The 22,146-nt window shown below is 41.4% G+C and overlaps 1 protein-coding gene across 3 annotated transcripts in view; it reads right to left on the reverse strand.

Annotated features, from left to right (window-relative positions):
• Positions 1-22,146, reverse strand: part of MAP3K5 (mitogen-activated protein kinase kinase kinase 5) — a 152,696-nt gene that overhangs the window by 56,697 nt on the left and 73,853 nt on the right. For all 3 annotated transcript variants that reach the window (XR_002087740.2, XM_019479636.2, XM_006267397.3), the window contains 3 exons: positions 12,475-12,587; positions 4,422-4,581; positions 606-759 (listed from right to left, as the gene is read on the reverse strand). Coding sequence is in view for 2 of the 3 variants with exons in the window: in XM_019479636.2 (XP_019335181.1) it covers positions 606-759; positions 4,422-4,581; positions 12,475-12,587 (427 nt within the window). In the remaining variant the exon portion in view is untranslated. The remainder of the gene's footprint in view (positions 1-605; positions 760-4,421; positions 4,582-12,474; positions 12,588-22,146) is intronic.

Here is a 22,146-nt window from a genome sequence, read left to right on the forward strand (position 1 = left end):
AAACAATTTAGCAAAATAAAAACTAGCAGGGTTCTTGCACTATTTTTTTCAAGGAAACATTTGAATACAAATTATCCAGTATGGTTGAGATTTATTGTCTAATACCAGAAGTAGTATGTTTTCAGCTACTAAGGCTCCCTTATGATCTGTGACAGAGAATAAATGAACTTCATTAACTGCAAAGGATTCCGAGTCACGTATGCCAAGCCTATTAATGAATTGCTAGCGTCTGACATGAGAGAAAGAACACGCCTTTCCTCAAAGCATAACTTAATCACTCTGTTATCATCTGGCATGGATAGAAGGGTTTCTGTAAGAGCATACCTAGCAGCAGCACATCCTAAATGACAAAATTCTAACTAGGCTTTTCTGTTGCTGTTTTTTTATAAAACAGACCAAGCAACTCCATTGTAACCAAAAGCAATCAACTAAAACCACTACAACATGCAAACCAAATACATTTCTTCTGGGAAGGTAGTTAATTTCTTGGCAAGCTATGAGCAAGCAATAGTTATATTAACCACGCTCTGTGATGAAAAGGAAACGAACACAATTACAAGTTAAATGAGACAGTTAATAAAAAATATGAAAAAGCACACACTTACTGGAAATCTAACTATAGACACATCAGTCTTTGTGGCTTCAACAAGGAAGTCCATCCAGAAGTCCACAAGTTCCTGTTTGGCTACATGTTGTTCTGGATTCAGTTTCTTAAAATGCTGATATATCAAAATAGTCTCTACAATAGACTTGAGGTACCTAAAATTAAGCCAAGCATATGCAGACAACAAATTTAATACAGTTTGGGAAAACACAACACAACAAAACAAAACAAAAAACAAACTATTTTTAATCACAGTCTAAGCACACAGCATCACAATAGCTTGTAACAATTACAATTCCTTGTGTTTGAAACAGATATGTGGCAACTACATTACTAATCTAAAATATACTTGAGTCACAGGCCACACTATACCAGGCACATCCCAACAGTTATCCCGAACTGAGATCATTTTTCGATGTAGGTAAATCCCCCGCCTAGAGACTAAACTGATCACACATCAAAACTTTTTAAATTTGTGACTAACCTCAAATTTAACATTGGGTGAAAGTCCATGGTTTTAACATTCTGTGTTATTTTGTCCTCTATGCTACATCTGCACAGATGAATTGTTTAACATAGATGTTTAAAATACGAGGCTTCTGGATTCATCTAGAATTAGCTACACTATAAACAGACAATAACTCCGGTAGCGATCATTTCAACAACCCTTTGTAAAAAAGACAACAGCTGTGCTACTCTTGTCACTAAATCCTATGCCTGTCTCTCTTTGGTGCATTACTTCCTAATGCAAATTTACTAAGCTCTATGATATTGTTTTTATACCATGAATTGAAAAAGATGAAAATATACTTTAAGTGTGCAATTACTAATTAATTACCGAGTTGCCTGTCTACAAGCCACCTGTACATACTAGATTCCTTTCTAACACTAGCCTCAAAGCTGTTTTTTAAACACAAAAGTCATCAAACATGTAGAGCCGAATGGAATGAGCCCCTTACAGTATATCCACAAGGAGTCACCACAGTTCAGTCATTTGTATGAATGCAACTGCTCTTTTAAAAAAGCTGCTAAATTTGGGATAATGATACACATACGGCAACACAAACAGGCCCTGTACTTTGAATAATGTACATTTTAAGCCAAATTTCTCAGACAGTCAAGTGACTAGCATTCCCCATACAGAAATTTGCACTTTGATATTGTTACATATGTGGCAATAAGGTTCAACCACAGCATTTACATTTCTGTACTTTCATACATGCACATGAAGACATTCCCCTCAAATCTTCTTTCAGAGATAATTTTCAGTCTTAAAAATGTGACCATAACAAATTGTGCATGTGTACGTGCATGTGTGCACAGGTCATCTAGACCAGTGGTTTTTAAACTTTTTAGACTCAAGGCATCCCTCATTCAGCTCGATGCACCCATTATTAGACTTGAGGCACCCCTCACAAAATGCAAGCTCTTACTTTTCACTTGTTTTTTGACCACCAAAAAATAATAGAGCAATTATTCTGTTGCAAAGAACTCAGAAGGAACACAAGTCAGAATGTTTTTAACCTTATGAATTCCTATTTGAAATCTCTGGGCTTATCTTGTGAATCGTGTTTGCAGCACCACTGAAAGGATTTCAAGGCACCTCAGTGTGCTGTGGCACCCTGGTAGAGAAGCACTGATCTAGACTCTTCAGAGCTTTAGAAGAATGCTAGCATCTCAGTCTTCTTTTCCCAAAACCTTCAGAATCCTTTGAACAAATGCTATGGGGTCTCCACAGTGAGCAGCATTCTGGCCCTTGGCTAACAGCTGACTGGTCCTCTGCTACCAGTGACACAGAAGTCTGTAGCCTGAAGCCAAAATGATTCAGGAAATGGGACTCAACCTTTATAGCAGATGCCTCTGTTAGTCTTGTGCAGATTAGCTGCAGTCCTGTCTGCAGCTAGGGACTGTCTATCACTCCTATATTTATGACCTTTCCGTTAATTCCACTTCAATTAGCATTGCTCTCTGAGGGTAACATATGACCTAACCGATGTCTTGCCCACATTAAAACCTCCCTATATCTCTTCAGAGACAGCTACCAAGCATGCCTAGCAATTGCCATATTCTATTCCTGTGGGTTTCTATCCCTTTTAGAGGAGTTGTGCTACTCTAAAAATCTACATTTGTGTAGAGACACAGGGCATAGTTACGTAGTAAATCTACGGTGCCAGGCAGCACAGCCCGCAAACATACTGAGCTGCTCCATACAGGGTGCATCTACACATATGCTTTAGTGCAGTTGACTAATTAGGTCTGCAGTAAAGTGTCACCATCTACATGTCCACTAATATTAGGGCACAGTAAATTAATGAACTCTGCCGTAAGATAGTACTGTTGTGGACACTACTATCTTATGGTGGAGTAATGAACTGCAATCAAATGCTTGTGAATACGGTTACAGCAGGCATAAATTGTGCCCGGGCAGCCCAGGCAGCAGGGCTGGGCACGAGACCACAGCTTTGCACATTCAATGCTCTCATGATCTGGCCAGCCCCTCCACTGCCTGACACCTCCACCCAGAGCCCAGGGCTGATCCCCGCCCCACAACCCGAGTCTGCTCCTAGCCTGGGCCTGCTCTGCCATGGCTCAAAGTGCTGCTGTCCTGGACACACGTATAGATACTGCACCCAGGAACAATGTAATCCACCTCCAAGTGCTCTGGAGTTTATCACTTCACCTTATTTGCATGTGTAGATGCACCCACAGGCTCCCTCATAAACCAGAAGCAGTACAAATGTCCCTGCTCCAGATATGCTAGCCCAACCCCGATACCAAAACGTACACATCTACACTGCTTCTGGTTCAGGAAGCAGTCTGGGCAGCACAGGCAAGGCATATCTGAACATGCCACTACCTGACACAGTAAATTTACCATGCAGAAGCAGCTACAGAGTTTTGCAATTAGAACCCAGGTGTTTTCCGATTCCTCCCTTCATTTCTTTGGGACAAAACAAACAAAAAAAGAAGTTGCTATATAAAGCAAGTGAATTTCAGGTGACCTTACTCCCTCATCACACCTTTAAAACCAACCATGTGCTAGCTCTTATCAGTCAATCATAGAACTAAAAGGGATATATCACACCTGGCCCCTGACCAAGGATGTGGAGAAGAGGGAGGCAAACCTTACTCCCTCGCTGCCCACTTGTACATGTGTGGGGGCAAGATGCAGCTTAACTGAATGCATCTGTAGCCATAGAAGGGATGTCTCCTGAGGTACATTTGAATACAAACCTGTTCTGAAACCCTGAAGATTCTAAAATTATTAGAAGATTTGGGGGCAGAGAGAGAACTGTTGTTGAGAAAGATCTCTCCTGAGAAGTGGGATCATTGTTAGTCCTTGCAGCTGTCTCAACATTTTAAAATTCCTTGATTCAATCTACATGTATTCCTCCCTACTGGCAATAGATTTAAATTTTCTGAACCATCCATTTTTAACTGGCTCTGAAGAGATCCGGTGTGGCTTATGGTTTAGGAGTGCTGTTGGCATGCTCACACCAAGTGGTTTTGGGTATGTGAAGGAAAACAAAACACAAATTATATGCTGACCTGATTTTGCACTCAAAGGCACGGTTTTTAAAAGGATATATTCTTTTCTTTCCAATTCATGTGCAGCATTTTCACAGGGCAAAAACAGATCACAAAATAATTGTTACATTTTTTTTTAGATAATTAATAGCACTCAGTATGAAAATTTACCTACAGGCTGGAATCATTGTTACACATAGCATTGTATTAAATCTAAAGAAGCTAAATTAAAAAACTTATTAACATACAGGAGTGTTAAAAACCATCAGATCTTGCATATTTGCCTTACCATGCTGGTGTCTTTAGCTTAAAAAGCTTTTCTGAAGCCTGAATCACTCTTAAGTGGTCATTGGCCAGCATACTGGCCCCTAAGAAAAATCCTACTTCCCAGAAACTCTGCAGTTTCTCCAGGTTTCCCTTTTTGCCAAGCAAGCTGCTGATCTTTACCCCTGTAACAATAAGAAGAAAACAAGGCATTATTGCAAGGGAGCAAAGAGTAACAATTTGCAATAGATTTGCGATCTACAGTATTCACTGCCTAACTTTGTATAATACAAGTACACATAAACCTTCCTGGGTTACCTAGCTCCTGGAGCTCCAGTCTGAGCACCCAGATAGCTCATATCAAAGGACTCCAGCTAAGAGGATTGGCAGAGTACTCTGATCCATTCCTAGGATACTTGAAAGCAGGTGTAGTAGGAAGAGAAGAAATGAACCTCACAGCAGCTAGTAAGGATGGCTTCTGCATGAGCAGTCTAGTGGACCAATGAATGCCAGGAAGGAGGAAACAGCCTGATGGAAGTATGAGGGAGAGTGCTGGTATAATTTAGGCTACAAACACAGGTCACATTTGTCCTGGGATAAATCATTCTACCCTGGAACAATATGCAACTGTTCAGATCTCCATGACCATTGTCCTGTGATAAACCCAGAAAGGTTCACAGGATAAGAAGCACTAACAGTTTATCCAAGGACACTGCAAAGTACAATGTTCTCCCAGGATTGCATCATTGAATCAATGGCAGTAAAGCAGCAGTGTATTCAGCCCCTCACCAAACCCTGATTAGAAAGGTGATGTGTATACACTCCAGTCCTGGGATATTTCTGTTCTAGGACAAACACAGGCACAACTTGTCCAGGGAGAATACAACATCTGTTCCTAGCCCTTAGAGACCCTCTGCTATTTCTATCACCTCAAAGGAAGTTTGTTCTACCCTGAGACTCTTGTATTACAACTTTCACTGAGAAAGAGATCTAACCTAGAGGGAGCTGCTAACAGCTAGCTAAGATCCCACAAGAATTCCAGATGAGGGAAACTGGGAAGTCCAACAGATTCAGCCTCACACAATCATTTCAGAATAAAATTACTTTTGTTTAAGCTAGCCAACTCCACAGCCCTGAAACATTCCATCTCTGAATGTGCAGCCCAGCTGCACCATCCCCATGGGAAATTTGAAAGATCTGAGAACATTTGGGAGATGAGGAACTGCCTTAACATTTATTAATAGATAACTAACGTTAGCTCCTTCCTTCTCCATATCCTATAGGGTCCTGTGAACAATAAAGCTCCCCCATTTACAGTGCTGTTATTTTAGAAATTCTATTCCTTTGCTGGAACTTGCTTATTTATTTTGTTGTCCCCTATATACTGAGCTTCACAACACTCCTTCCCAGTAGGTATCATCATCATCAGTGCAATACATAGACTCCTGGCAGCTGTAGGCAAACCTTTAGTATCAGGCCTCCCCTTTGCCAGAGATAATGTAATTGTATTTTTTTTTTTTCATTTTCAGGCCCGCTTTCTGTCTGAGCCATGGGCAGCCACCCAGTTCACCCATGTCTGTGTCCAGGCCTGATCATAGTCATCACTGATTTCTCATGGGACAGCCCCTCATGTACCTGTGGCAATAAAGAGTCACACACTGACTGGATGCACCAGGCACTTGGCAAAAGAACTCCCAGTGCAACTCCCAACTTGATGAAAAGTACTCGATACGGTAATATTCAGTACTTGGAGGAGGCATACCACACACTTCCAGAAAGGGGTTACATATGTAAAGGTGAAACAGGATTTACCTCTCTAACATAGAGAGAGAACAGCAAAGAACCTCACTCATGAGAGAGCACTTGGGACATAAGTTTCCAACACTATAGTTGTGGTAGGTTTTGAACATAAATAAAAAATACAAGGAATCTGAAGCCATCCCAGACCAGCTGGCATCTGAGGACAAATTAACACTTCCTTAGCATGGAGGATTGGGGATAGACTTGTGATTAAATATCAGTGAGGCCATCCAATCTTTATTAATCATCATATCACTGACCAGTGATCAATGCCACAAGCTGAGTCGGTCCCCCACCCTGATTTATATGGACTAAGGAATCAGAGGTTCAAGATACCTTGACTTGGATTGTCTCACTACAGCCGTTTCTTTAGTCTTAATAGATCAAGAGAGTAGACTGATAAGTAATCGGAAAGACTGTCTGAATCATGGCTTTGGAGCAGAAGCTGAACAAATGCTTACTTAAAAGGGATCAAACACTATTCAAATTTCCATCTAGCCTTCTGCGGTTGTGAACAACAAGAATCCACAGTCAGGCTGTGTTCTGAAGCCCTCCATATAAGTTCAGTGGTCTACACTCAGGAAAAGGGGATCTAACACTATTTCTTCCAGATATAGCCCAAGTTCCCCTGATGCAGGCAATTTGGTCAAGTTCAACTGGCTGCAGTTGAAATCTCTGAGACAATTTTCCTACAAGAGGACAGACTGAGTAAATATAACTCAGATTAACCAGACTGTCTACAACCTAAAATTAGATTTTGAAGGAAAATGTTCAGATGCTATGTTGGAACCACAAACATTAGAATTCAGATTTCACTGTAGGACGTGACAGCAGTATATCTCATCCAGCCTAGAAAGCTATAAATTGAGACCATCACCATATCCAATAGTCTACTAGTGACTCCCATCTTCAGGTTAGGACAAAATGCATATCAGTATAGCAACCCATCACATCCAGTTATATCCTAGCTGCCATCATACTGCCAAAAACCAAAAGCCTTCATTCCTATTGAAGCAATCATACCCGTACCCATCTTTCTCTTGCAGAAGGATAATCAGATTTTCACACACACAAATGTGATTCCCCACTGTCTATATTCTGCTTTCCTAAAATACTGTTGTTGCAACTACTAAAGAACAATGTGTGCCAGGTCAACTTTAGATGAGGCACTTGGGCAGACCACAGCCATGACTGCACTTTGTAGGAGACAGCATTAAGAGAAAAACTGATTGGAAAACAAAGTTTTCCTCCTGTGGGAAATTGAGGCTTAAAAATGGTTTAATCTGGAATAGGAAAGCAAATTTGTAGTCCCTGTATTTCTTGATAATGGAATATTTCAAAACATTAAGAGAGTCAAAAAGTTTCATTCCAAAGTCATCACTTCAAACTTTAGTATCATATTATATTCTGGTTAAAATACTTTGCCTTTATATGTTGTAAATACAGCAAGTCAAATGATGAAATCAAATGAAACAGGAACCATTTCTCACACAGTGTCTGGATGAAACCAAGTGATTGGGTGCAATGGAAACATTTCACAGAAACCTATGCTCTCCAGAGGGAAAACTGCTCCAATCAGAAAACTGTCTCACTACAGCTGTTTCTTTAGCCTTAATAAAGTACAGGCAGTCCTCGACTTACAATGTTTCGAGTTACAACGTTTCCACTTATGACGTTTATAAATTGACACCCTGTTTCAACTTTCTGACATCGATTTCACCTTTACAACACTTGATCTGATGCCAAGCCACACCAGCGAACCAGTTCACTGCGCCACTCATCTCCCTGGAGGACATCTGTCCAAACTTCCTTGGACGCTTTCTTTAAGAAAGCAGACAAGACTCCAGAAAAACCTGCAGCCAAGACTCCTGAGAAGACTCCAGTCAAGAACCCTTCAAAAAGTCCAACCAAGAGCCCTTCAAAACATCCAGCAAAGCCACCTCAAAGAAGTCCTTCTACATCAATATGATTGCTATTTACAATATAAATATATCAATGTAGCTATATTACTCATCTATAATTGATTGAGTACAAAATTCTGGGGCATTTTTGGTGAAAATAGGGTATCAGGCCTTGGTTCAGGAACCAATCTCTCAATTATAACATTGTTTCCTATGGGAAAAATCAATTCTGAGTTACAACGTTTCGACTTAAGATGTGGTTTTCAGGAACCAATTGTATTGTAAGTCTGAGGACTGCCTGTACATCCATCTTCTCAGAAAAATGTATTCAGATAAACTGGAATTTCTCAAACCAGTATTTTCTTTAGGACTGTGATATTAACCCTTATTAAAAGCATCACCAGAATGTTAATAACTAGGGACCTACCTAAATCACAGTGTCATGGATTTTGCAGAAACCACAAAAAAAAAATGACGTTGTCCACAATCACTGCAATTGCCCAGGAAATTTGGCATTGGTCGTGATTTCCCATGAAATCAACCAAAAAAGAAGTGGTAATAACAGACTAAGTGAAGGCACCCTCTGCCAATCAGCAGCAATGGGTGGGGCAAACAAACAGTAGTGACAGACTGAGTGAAAATTCCCTCCACCAGTCAGCAGTGAGGGATTGGGCCACCAGGGCTTCTCTACCAATCATTGGCTAAGGATGGGGGTAGCACAAAATGCCTGTGAAATCAGCTCTGCACGTCGTGAGTGGGCCATGAAACATCCGTTGTCTCACTAAGACTTAAGCAGGTCCCTATTAATAACTAAAAGTGCTTTGGTTTTACATTGAATCAATAAGAAATCATCTCCATCAGCATAAATGCCCACTTCAGTGCTTAACTGGAACACTGGTACATTACAACGTTCAGCATCATGCTGGAGAGAAAGTAACAGTGCTAGGAGGAAAGTGGGGTTTTCATATAACACGTCTTAAGTAGTACAAGTGATAAAAAAACCCTGAAGTATGTGCTAATTGCGTACAGCTGTATAAATGTGAGCATTTGATTGGCATCTTCAGTGCTTGTATAACATGCATGAGCATATGGTGCAAAATCATTTCAGATGTATATACATTTTAAAAGTTAATATAGAAAATCTTTATAACTCCTGTCATATCAAGTTTCACTTTCTATCAAAGGTTTCTATTCACTTTCTTATTTCCTAGGGTGATGTATCAGGTATGTTCCATTAAAAAGGATTTGAAAGTTAGTTACTGGCTGAATGTTCCAACTGGATGTCTCCATTATCCACACTGATTAACAGGATTCACTGGAAAACTGCCATTTACAGAGACTATACACGCCATTTGGGTTTTCCAAACATTATATTTTTGGTGAGATTAAGGTGTTAAATTGTGCCAGAAACAGCAACTAGTCATATGTTCACAGAATTTGTGGCACCATAAAAATCAGAAGCCAGCCAAAAATATATCACTTGAAAAACATGTAATATTTTTGTCGCTGCTTTGCATAGTGCCATAGCTTGAATATGTGGTGTGCCATACAGGTACATACCCTGGGTCCAGTCCTGTGGCAGTCCCAAAAAGCTGACTGTCAACTGGCAGGGACGCCCTGGGATTCAAATAATGGAGTGATCCTGACAACTGCTGGGAGAGAGATGGCCGCAGGGCTCAAACCCCAATGATCAAACCCCTGGTCATCAGCTGGCACAGACCTCCTGGGGACTGAGCCCCATGGCAATCCCAGCCAGCTGACATCTGATCCAGGTGGTCCTGAGGCTCAAACCCTGGTACCCTATCCTGAATCATCAGTCATCTGGGAGGAACCTCACTGGGGTTTTGAGCTCCAGGGCAGTCCTTACCAACTTACTATCAGATGATTGGGTTGACATACTATGGTCCCTGGAGCTGACCGATGATCAGCTGATCAGGACTGCACTGGGGTCCAAGTCTGGGAACAACTCTAATCTACAACTGGCTGGCAAGGACTGCTCTGGGGGATCAGGGCCCAGGAGATGTGTGCTAGGCCCCTGCCAGATGCTGGGAAATCGAGGTAACCCTGGGACTCAAACCCCAGAGCCGTCAGCATCAGCTAATTATCTACTGGCAGGGACTGCTGTGGGACTTGAATCCTTGGCCAGTCCCTGCCAGCTGATGGGTTTGAACAACCCCATAGGTTCCCAGACCCAGCTGATTGTTGGGCACCCACTCTGCCAATGCAGGGGGAGCCCAGGATCATTATCATGCTCTGTATTATTACAGTTTTCACAATACCAGGCTCCCCCTGCACTGGAAACTTCACACGATTGGGTTCTGATTCCCAAATCTCACAATAGTACCTCGTGACTTACACATGCAGCATGGCAGGGGGCATGACTGTTGGGAATCAGAGATCAGATTCCATCATGCTTTTAAGTGAATGTCTGTCAGGGGCCATAGATACCTCGTAGACAAGTAATATCAAACTGGCCCTGAATTTACATACCTTATTATATCTGATCACAGTGTATGGGTATATAAACCCAACCCTGTCCAAAGAAAGAAGCAAGTAAACATTCAACCTCCCAATTCTCTGATTGTCTCAAATGGAAGTCAAAAGCAATTTTTCCCTATTGCTAGGATGACTTGATTCATTTTTTCCATTGCTCTGTATTATCACAACTTTCATACGATACTGATGATTGGGACAGAACTCCCATCAGGGATTAACAGTCTCATTGGTACTTCATTCCATAGAGGTCACCACAGAAATAAACACATGAGACTTCTATACCCCTTTGCAAGTCCAGGGAGCGAGGGAGAAGTGAGCCTAGTCTCTATTAGAATACTAAACTCGGCATTACCAGGCAGACTTGATGCCAAATTTTTATGGAGAAAGTCACCTGAGCTTAAGTACAGATAGTCAAAAAGCCCATGGCTGAATCAATTCAATCTTTACAGGTTACTCTAAGATTGAACCGATAAACAAGTGAACAGGCATTCACTTTTTATTCCAGAAATGCAGCCATGTGCCTGAAGTGGCCCAGACCAGAAGCCAGAGAGTACTAGAGCAGACAGCCTGGGCCAAGGCTGGTTTGCCCACCCTGCGAAGCAGGGTTTGCAGGGGAAGTGCAAAGCATCCTAGGCTGCTGACGGACTGTACGTTAACTTGAATCTGGAGGGGATCTGGGACAGAAGTTCAATGAAGTGATTCAACCTAAACCAGTTAAGTCTGATACTAAATCCATCCAGTTTTATCTTAAACCAGTTTTAGCCATTTTGAAAGCAGTTTGGCTTGAGACAGAAATTACACAGAAACCAGTTTAAGTGATCAGAAACCAGTTCAAACCTGTAACAAAACAGAAATTCAATGCTTTCAAAATGGCCAAAACTGGTTTAAAACCTGGTTGGATGTAGTATCAGACTGAACTGATCTAGGTCAAACCAGTTTACGGAAGTTTTGTCTCAGACCCCTTCTCGGTTCAAATGACCTCATAGCCCCCAGCATCTCAAGATGCTTTGCAGCCTTGGCTGTGCTCCAGCAGAGCAGGTGTGACCCCATCCCTTTGCTCCCTAGCTGGAGCACTATCGCTGCTCCAGCTGGCTGAGAAGTGGTGGGGAAGGGACCTGGGTACGGACCCCAGCTGGAGTCTCCCTGGCAAGGCAAAGCAACCCCTACCAAGCTTTTCCCCATCTAGAGAGAAGCTGCTTTGCCCCCACCAGGCAGACCCCAGCTAGGGTCCTGTGCAGGCCAGGGAGGGAGCTTAAAACCCCCTTCCTCCCCCTCTGCCTGAGCAAGCCAGCTGGGGCTGGACCCTAGCCCCTCCACTTGAGTGGGGAAAAGCCTGGCAGGGGCTTCTCCCCTTCTCCCCTGCCCCAGAGTCAGTGCAGGTCAGGGTGGGGGTTTAAACCCCTCCCTCCATCATACTCTGCGCCAGGGCCTGGACATACCACCTCTGTCCACTTGAGCAGGGAAAGGGGAAGCCTCAGAGCGCTTCTCTTCCAGCTTCCCTCCCTTTCCTTTGGCAGTGGCTGGCAGATGTGCTCTAGTGCCCCCCAGCTTCTGGCCTAAGCCACTGTAAGTATGAGGCTGCATTTCCGGAATCAAAAGTGAATGTGTCTGTTCACTTACTTATTAGTTCAATCTATGCAGCTCATACTAACCTGTAAAAATTGAATTGATTCAACCTCAGGCGTTATGACTGTTTGCACTCAACCTTTATGTGCACTGAACTTCTGTTGTGTTACAGATTTAAACCAGTTTCCTATCACTTATGCCAGTGTGTGTATGTTATTTTCTGTCCCTAGCCCTGGTGTTCAGTTACTCACTACATGCTGGGCAATGTCATTTTTACTTGAATTTGATTGGACTATGAAACAAAGTCATAATTACCAACTTTCCGCAGCTCAAAAGAACTATCAAACTGGTATCCAGCTGCCAGTAGGAGTACTGCATAATTAATTCCCGACTGTAACGTTGGCTCTGACTCGAACGCCTTCTTGAACCTAGAAAAAACAAACACACAAGTTCTACTTCCTAGATAATGCAATCTAACAGGGAGTAATCCTACTTTTGGGTACTGTACATGCTTTATCTTCTGTTTGCACTACTACAACCATTCATGCAAGTAAAAATAGTTTATTGTTCTCCACTCATGCTTTACGGTTATTTTTAGGAATCCATCATTTATATATCCTCCTCTTATTTCCTGCCCTACTGCACATGTACACCACCATAGACTATGTATACATCTATTTTGTACTGGCATTAAGATCCAGGGGGTTTTTTTTAAAAAAAGAAGAAAAATAGAAGAAAAAGAACACTAACTGTCTAAAAAGTCTTTATGTGGAAACTGTGCTTCTTTTAAGTCTAGGGAATTGATTGTTTTCCTAGAACTAAAGCTTTAGTCTCTACTATATATACTGAAGTGATATACAAGGATATCAAAACATGAATTTCCTAGAGAGATATGAACTGTGCACTTCATATTTAGGTCTTATTCCTACTATTCCAAATTTTATACCTTTAGTGGTTCTGATTAACACCATATTCCTACCGTACTCAAAAGACTGTAGGAAGGGTCAATGGAAGTTCAGCCACTTCTAAAGCTACAAGAGTACTGAAGTGCATTAGTGTTTAGAACTGACAGTCACTTACTGCAATCTACTCATGCTGTTGGAAGTATATGTGGTTCAGTGGAAATAAATTTAACAGTATAATTTTACAGATCATACAGATACTATGTTTTATTCTCTTACCACACCTGAAGAGAAAGGCAAAATTAGTCTCCTACTGTTGGAATCTTTAAATGTCTGTTTTGGGTAAGAAACAACATTTCTTTCAAAGCAATTCAAACACACTGGTCCTCCAACGAGATACATTTGTACATTTTGTTATGAAATTTAGCATCAGAGCATTATGAGAAATGGCCATTTCTTGAAAAGTATAAGTTTGATTCCTCATTCCTTTACCAATATGATTCATCCTTAAAATAAGCTATTTACCTAAAAAAAAAGACTACTCCAGGGTTGATTCTATAGTGGGTTTCAACTACCATATCTAGCAGCCTTCCATGGACTTTAGTGAAACTCTGCAGAGGACAGCTGCTGTTTGTAGAATTATGCCTATCCTATTGAAGGGCTGTTTTAAGAGTGATGCCCTGTCAGTGACAGTAAATAGTGAAAACAGATCTCTGTTTCAAGGAACCTCAACCAAACCCACATTAAATGGAATGTATGCACACGTATGCATCTAGGCAAAGGAAGACGAGGGGAAGTCCAGCCTATGTAAGAACGAACACAAGCTGCCCAGTAAATTCAATTACCATAATTTAATTACAGAAAAATAATAGGTCTTATAACTGCATTTGAGAGAGACAGAGAGAGGCTAGCTGTACTAGAGAAACAATAGCAAAATACTGTTCATGAAAGATGAATTTGGTGAGATCAGAAGAAAACTATCACTGAAACCTATGATGATGAAGGACGAAAAGATACAAGGAAAGAAAAATAATCTACAAAAAACCCCAAAGTTGGCTCCCAGACCAACTAGCATTTGTATGTAAATCTCTATGTGCATTGCATAAAAAATTAACAAGATTTACTTTTTAATCCTTCTGCAGTAAAAATCTGAAAAAAATGTATTACTCATCATAGGTACATTTCTGGGCTCAACACAGGCTTTACTAGGTGAATTTTTTTTGGCCTTTATTATAAAGAAAGTCAACGTAGATAATTTAACAGTCCCTTTAGTTCTTAAGATCTATGACTTCGCAGCCTTCTGAAAACAACATTTCATAGATTTCATAAACATTAGGGCCTGGAAGAGACCTCAAGAGATCATCAGGTCCAGCCCCCCCACCACCATAGGTGGGAAGTCAGCTGGGATCAAGTGACCCCAACAAGAAATAAATCCAGCTGTTTTTTGAAGGAAGCCAGAGTAGGTGCTTGCACCGCCTCTGGAGAGAGTTTGTTCCATACCCTGGATGCACGCACCATAAAGAACTTTTTTTCTAATATCCAGTGTAAATCAGCCTTTCTTTTCAAAATGAAATCTGAAAAACTGTTTGTGTGCTTTTAAATCCAATATTTAAAATGCAAATACTGTACAATTCTGCCTGCCTCAAAGAACTTGCTTCTTGATCTTTAGGGAACAGTCTGGAGCTCTAATGAGAATATGAAACAGACCCCGAAAGTCAAGATGAGTGATGAGCATTTAATTTGCACTGTGCTTTGATCATCTGCTTTTACTTTTGTTCTGTGAAATTCAATGAAATGAGGAAGGAAATGTATACTAATGAAATGAACATTTTTAGTGAAAATAAAACAGAAAGGAAAAAAAATATTTCCCACCAACCATAAATTTATGTTAGCTAGAAAGGGTAGCTTGGCTGCCATGCAGTATGTCACACATCGGACTTTTCCTTTTCAATTTTATGGCAAGGGGCTTTGAGATTTGGACAGAATCTTTATGTATATCTCTAGGGATATTTTTGTATTCCGTATCAATAGGATAAGTAGAATAAAAAATTATTTTGTTCCAAGCATTCCTATGCCTGTGTGAACCTCCCACTTTGGACTTCTCAATGGTATTTCATTTTTTACGTGCAACAGGTGAAATTGGCCTCATTTTGAGAGGGGGGCAGAGAAGAGAGAGAGAGAGAAATCTCAAATGTCTCTCTTTTTCTCTCTCATATAGTTCTCTATAGATCTATACATCTATAATCTCAAAATAAGGCTGATTTTACCTGTTGCATGTAAGAAAGGAAATATAATGATATATAATGAAATATATAGATAATCTTTAGCTCTTGCAATTAAATTTAGTGGATATTCATGTGTCATACCTACACAGTAAATAACATAGGTTCCTGGTATATATTCCTTTAATGGCAAGATGGGATCTGATCAATGATGCCAACAATCTGTGCCATGTGTAGCATGGCAGAAGGCACAATGTTGGGGTCAGATCCCATTGTGCAATTACTACTTGCTAATGCAAGGGGAGCCCAAGATCACAATCCTGAGCTCCTGTACCAGTGAGCTGGGCTGGGGGTGACAATCAGCTGATTGTCAAAACACCACACTTAGCAGCTCTGGGTAGGCAACCATGCACAGGGGATCAGAGGCTCCTGGCAGCCCTGGGTTTAGAGTCCTCAGCAAGTGAAGCGCTTTGGACACACCTTTCCCTCCCCCAGCCTCCAGCTGCACTCAACACTACACCAGGGCCAGTTCTAAACCCCAGTGTGGTCTTGGCCCAGGACCAATAATCAGCTGACTGTCCATCCCAGCCATATATTAGATTTAAAGGAACCATACAAAGCAGCCATAAAAGCATTCTACATTATGGACATTTGTACACATGCTTGACCTGCAGCACCAGGTGCTTTTAAAAGTGCCCAGCATTGCAGCGCATACAGTTGAATAAGCAGTGAAATGTGCATCAGCACTGAGAAAATGGCAGCTGTGTGCTTTTGAACTAAAACGCAATCAGAGGCGTTTTAGTTCAATAGCATGCCACTGCCATTTTCTGTGCGCTCATGAACACTTCACTGTTTATACAACTACATGTGGCACAACACAGTGCGCATTAGCTCACATGTGGAGCAGACTCAATTAAATCGAGTCTGCTCTGACACGCCAGATCTCCAGTGCGTCTCAGGACAAAAAGTTGTGTATAAATGCCCATCAAGGGGAACATGTTTATGGCTCACCTGACATTTTATGCTGCCTTAAATCAGATGCACATAAGAACCTTTCATGGCACAAATGTAACATATAGAAGGGGCCACAGAAGCATACACATAAAGAAGGTGAATATCGGTCTAAGGAAAGTTTCTGTCTACCTAGGTACATTTACCCTCTAGAACATGAAAAGCTGAGAGAAACAATACAAGGAAAGGAATTATTCTGATCAGAACAGGTTTTTCTTTCAGTGTACTTAGTGGTTGTAGAAAGAGTTAGGGCATCAGCCCTGAAGACTAAAGTCTTCATTTTTATACACGGAAAAGATGCATCATAGGCAGTGAAAACATCCCTACGCCACCTTGTTAATATGCTTACAAATCAGATTTAGATTGAGAGATCAGTTCAGAGAAGGACACGGTCTATTTCTCTCACTACATTTAGCTAGTCTTCGTCCTCTTTCTGCTGATTTTGCCAATTAGTATCAGTTGTGTGGTGGTTACTGTAATGTACATGGGCGAAGTGGATCAGAAACTAGATAGAAGATGTTACCTCTTTTTACATAGCCCTCACCCAGTCTCTGTCTTTATTTGGTAATTATGTAGGCATCATGTGAAGCATTACAGCTAGTCAAGAATTTTCAAATGAAGAGGATTTTGTCAGAAAATGCCAATACATCAAAATAAAATGTTTCAAAAAAGATGCCACTGTTGCAACAAACTTTTGCAAAAAAACCCAAAAACCAAAAACAAAACCCCAAAAAACAGAAGCCTGCCTGGTTACCTACCAGTTCACCTGATGGGCATTCCAGAGTCTGATCTTGCAGGGTCTGAGCCACAGGGGGCTACATTTTATGGACTGCTTTGGAGCCAGGAAGCCTTAAGAGCTCCAGCTCCAAATCAGGAGCAGAAAGCCTCACCTTCAGCCAGTGTTCTTAGGGTCTGCCACTTACTTGCCACAAAACCAAAAGCTTGAAATCCCCCATCTTTATACCAGAGAGTATGAATATCCTGGGAGACCCATCTCAAGCTCAGGCTACTGAAGTTTCTAAGCCCCTTACCACACATCTAGAGACTGGTAGCCCAGTGGGCTACAGATGGGGTAGTGGCCTCTCAGGACTGTTAGATTCCCTGCTCCCTGATATGAAACTTCCCAGGCTGCCGCTGTCTCCCTGAAGATAAAACAGCTGTATTTCATATTTAAAAAAAGAAAAGAAAAATCAGTGAGAGAATGTATGTTCTATTGTAAGTTTAAAAAAAAATCTCTATGGTTTTGTTCCTAATCAGACCAAAAACCTTTATCATATTGTTGAAGCCAATGTAAGAGATTCCAATCTGGTTAAAACTGCTATAGATTGCTTTGGCAAATTTATGGGCACAATTCATATTGAAATGGTAATTTTTACACAAGTTACAGACTCCAAACACAAAAGTTACACCAGTTTAATTAAACAGGTTTAAGTTCAACCAGTGCAACTACAGTGTGTTGACCAGCTCTAAATATTACTGGTTGTACCTGCACAGCCTTGGTTACATCTACTCATAAAACATGGTCAGCATAAAATTGCACCCTCCCTGCACCCCAGTTCCCACCTGCAAATTATAGGGTGCAAAATGGAAAGTCAGGTTTTGAAAATCTGTATCTGAAGTCTAATACCCCCTAAACTGATGCCATTACAAATGCTACCAAAATACTGAAAACTGGCATTTAGAAAAATATTGCAATGTTAATGTTGAAATAGGTTCAAGATGAAGCATTTGAATAGAAAAGGTGGGCCTGATTTACACTGTCAGTAGCAGACATAGTCTAACGAAAAAGTGGTAACTAATTATCTGCCATCCTATATATATATATATTTTTTTTTTTTTTTTACTTACAGGAGCAATTTATATATCCTCCCACTTTTATGATAGGGAAGTACTTTCTTCCCATTTTATTTTCTGAAATGGTCTGAAAATGTTTTGATCCACTAGCTAGCTGTAAAAACGACTCTTTGGTTTTTTTACTAGAAGAATGTATTCAAGACATACAGGCAGAGAATTTCATAAAAGCACCTAAGCACAGTACAGGCTGTCCTCGACTTTCAATGTTTCAAGTTACATTTCGCACTTACAACATTTATAAATTTACACCCTGTTTCAACTTTACAATGCTTGATCTGATGCAACGCCACGCCAGTGAACAAGTTTGCTGTACTGCCCATCTCCCTGGAGAACATCTGTCCAAACTTCCTTGGACATTTTCTTTAAGAAAGCAGACAAGACTCCAGAAAAACCTGCAGCCAAGACTCCTGAGAAAACTCCAGCCAAGAACCCTTCAAAAAGTCCAACTAAGAGCCCTTCAAAAGGTCCAGCAAAGCCACCTCAAAGAAGTCCTTCCAAATCAATATGATTGCTATTTACAACATAAATACATTAATGTAGCTATATTGCTCATCTATAAATTGATTGAGTACAAAATTCTGGGGTATTTTTGGTGAAAATAGGGTATCGGGCCTTGGTTCAGAAACCAATCCCCCATTTATAACATAGCTTCCTACGGGAAAATCGGTTCTGAGTTACGACGTTTCGACTTAAGATGCGTTTTTTCAGGAACCAATTGTATCATAAGTCCGAGGACTGCCTGTAATACTATTTTTATTTTTACTCACAGAGAAAGAATAGGACAATTCTAGTTTTAGATTGTTTTACAGCTATAGTGGTATTTCTAGTGAAGTCATTAATACAGAAGGCTGTCTTATTCTCTGAATGCATAAGAGAACAGACCACTGTGGGCTACTGAACCAAGACATGAGAAAGGACTGGATTTTCTTTTATGCACAGGTAGGTCACTGGAGCTGTATCACCATTAATTTGCTTTGGGAGGCTGGACTTGTCACTTGACTTCTGTGTTTTGTTCTGCCCCCCAAACTAGAAAACGGTAAAAATCTTTAACATAATTAAGTACAGTGGAGAAAGCTCTGCTCCTCCTCATCTTCTTGTGCCAGGGTCTGGCACTACTGCAGTTTTGCCTCGGCTGCCCCAACAATCAACAGTTCCTCCCTTCTGTTACAGTTGTGGTTCAACCCTACAGCCAAGTCAGTGAAAGATAAATGAGTGAACTGTGACAGTACCGAAGTCTAAACCCAGCATAAACACAGGCAAAAGGAACCGTTAGCCCCTTGGGCTCAGCTTTCGGTCAGACTCCAGTCTGACCCAAGACCCACGAACAGCAACTAATTAATAGTTTACAGCAACAGTCTGTCTTCAGGCTTATGCTCCTACAGGGAGACCCCATCTAGCAGGTTTTCTGATCGAGGCCAGGAACTACCTAACTATCTCCTCACACACCATGGAAGCCCATCCAGCAATAATCTACAGTCAAGTGTGATGCTTCCATCTGCAGCATGCTTTTCAGTAGTTAAAAAGCTCTGCAGGCAAAATGAGATGCAAAATAACCTATCCTTACTGAATGGGAATTGTCAGTGTGCTTAGCACATTAAACTCAGGAAAACAAAATGCCTATCCCTATAATTAACGTAGGGATTAGTAACCCAGTACAGTTTAGAAACACACACATCAGTACAGTTGTTATTTCAGTATGTGGTAGGAGATGCATTAAATTGATGCCAGGTCAGTAAAGTTTCTATTGTTTTGAGTTTGGGATGACCACATCATTCATGACCAGGGAAACCACAAATAAGCTGAGTTGTCCCAACCAAGTTGATATAATGGTATACCACAGCACAGCATCACAAAATCTGTCAGTTATTTCATAGATTTTAGGGTCAGAAGGAACCTATTAGATCACTAAGTCTGACTCCCTGCCCTGGGCAGGAAAGAGTGCTGGGGTCAGATGACCCCAGCCAGGTGCTTGTTCAATCTCCTCTTAAATACCCGCAAGGAAGGGGACAGCACCACCACCCTTGGAAGCATATTCCATATTTTGGCAACCTTCACTGTAAAGAATTTTTTTCCTGATGTTCAACCTAAATTTACTCTCCTTCAGTTTGTGGCCAGTGTTTCTAGTTACCCCAATGGGCGCCCTCATAAACAATGTATCCCCTATTTCCTGCTGCCCCCCCCCCCGATGAGTTTGTAGATGGCCACAAGATTCTCTCTGAGCCTTCTCTTGTGGAGGTTGAAGAGATTCAGGTCCCTCAATCAGTCCTCGTAGAGCTTTTCCTGTAGGCCTTTAACCAGACGGGTGACTCTCCGCTGAACCCTTTCTAGGTTATCTACATCCCTCCTGAAGTGCGGCGCCCAAAACTGGACGCAATACTGCAGCTGCAGCCTCACCAATGCCACATAGAGGGGAAGTATCACCTCCCTAGACCTGTTTGTGATGCACCTACTTTTGCAAGAAAGAGTGTGGTTAGCTTTACTTATTACTTCATTACATTGGCGACTCATGCTCATTTTGGAGTCAACAACGGACTCAGAGATCCCTTTCCACAGTTGTGCTACTAAGAACGGTACCTCCCAGGCTATAGGTGTGTTGATGATTCTTCCTCCCTAGGTGCAACACATGGCACTTATCTTTGTTAAACTGCGTCCTGTTCTGTTCCGCCCACTTCCCCAACCTGGATTCACTCCCTGCCCTCTACTTTGTTTACCTCCCCCCCATAGTTTGGTGTCATCTGCAAACTTGGACAGAGTGCTTTCTAATCCCTCGTCCAAGTCACCAATGAAGATATTGAACAGTACCAGTCCCAGGACAGAGCCTTGGGGGACTCCACTGCCCACATTTCTCCAGGTAGAAACTGACGCATCCATCACCACTTTCCGTGTGCATCCCATAAGCAAATTTTCCACCCACCGGACTGTGTAATAATCTACATTGCAACTGTTTAGTTAATTTATAAGAATTGGCTGCAACAGTGTGTCAAAGACCTTTTTAAAATATAAGTAAATAACATCTACCTCTATTCCTTCATCCAAGCATTTTGTGAACCAGTCGTAAAAACAAAACAAAACAAAAACAGGTTAGACAGGCAGGATCTGACTGCTATGTGTCACAACCCAATTAAGTAGTGCCCATGTCACAAGCAAATAAAACCATTCAAAACAGTTTTTTTCTGCGCTAGGTTAACTAAGTGTTAACAAATGATAATAACAGCTTTTTTTTTTTGCTGCGCATGTCAAAAAGAAATTTATAACTGCGACACCAACATAAAATAAAACTTAGCCTTCTGTGCTGTACATAGATCATTATAATTGGTCAAAGAAAACAAGGAGTAACCCTGTGATAATACCCTAGCGAAGACCGCTAGATAATTGGCGATTCTAATTAAATTTATGACGTGGCAAAAAGCAATTGGCTATTATACAAATAAAACCCGTCTTCACTTCCGTGAAGAAGGGGAGACCTCCGCACACGTAACCTGGAGACCTCTGAACGCATGCATCAGAGTAACTGACAATTTGATCACTTGTCAGTTCCCCGCGTCTCGACCCAATCTCAGACGTAAATCAACGACCTGCCGGCCCAACCTTTTCTCTGCCCGACCACCAAACTCTTATGCAGACCGACCTACGACCTATAAGCTGTAACTAACCAAGTATTTCTAACCTCCGTCCTTCACCACCTTGACGGCGTGAGTAAATAATCTTGCTTTGCAACCGATAAGCGTCCGCCTAATTAATTCCACTCCAAGCATCACAAGTACCTGCCTGACGGCCTTCTAAGGCCCCAGACCCTTATCTGCCTGGGTGGGAGTCAGGGAGAGCTGCTGGCTGGCTGCCCTGGGTCCTGACACTATGAACCCATGCTGGTTGCCCATTAGCATTTACCCACTGGTCCCCCACAAATGTGATCCTTAACAATTTTCTCAAAGGTCTTGCTAAGGATAGAGGTGAGGCTAACTGGCCTATAGTTACCTGGTTCCTCCTTCCTCCCTTCC

The sequence above is a fragment of the Alligator mississippiensis genome, chromosome 1 (assembly GCF_030867095.1).
Source record: "Alligator mississippiensis isolate rAllMis1 chromosome 1, rAllMis1, whole genome shotgun sequence".
In the NCBI taxonomy this organism is placed as follows: Eukaryota; Metazoa; Chordata; order Crocodylia; family Alligatoridae; genus Alligator; species Alligator mississippiensis.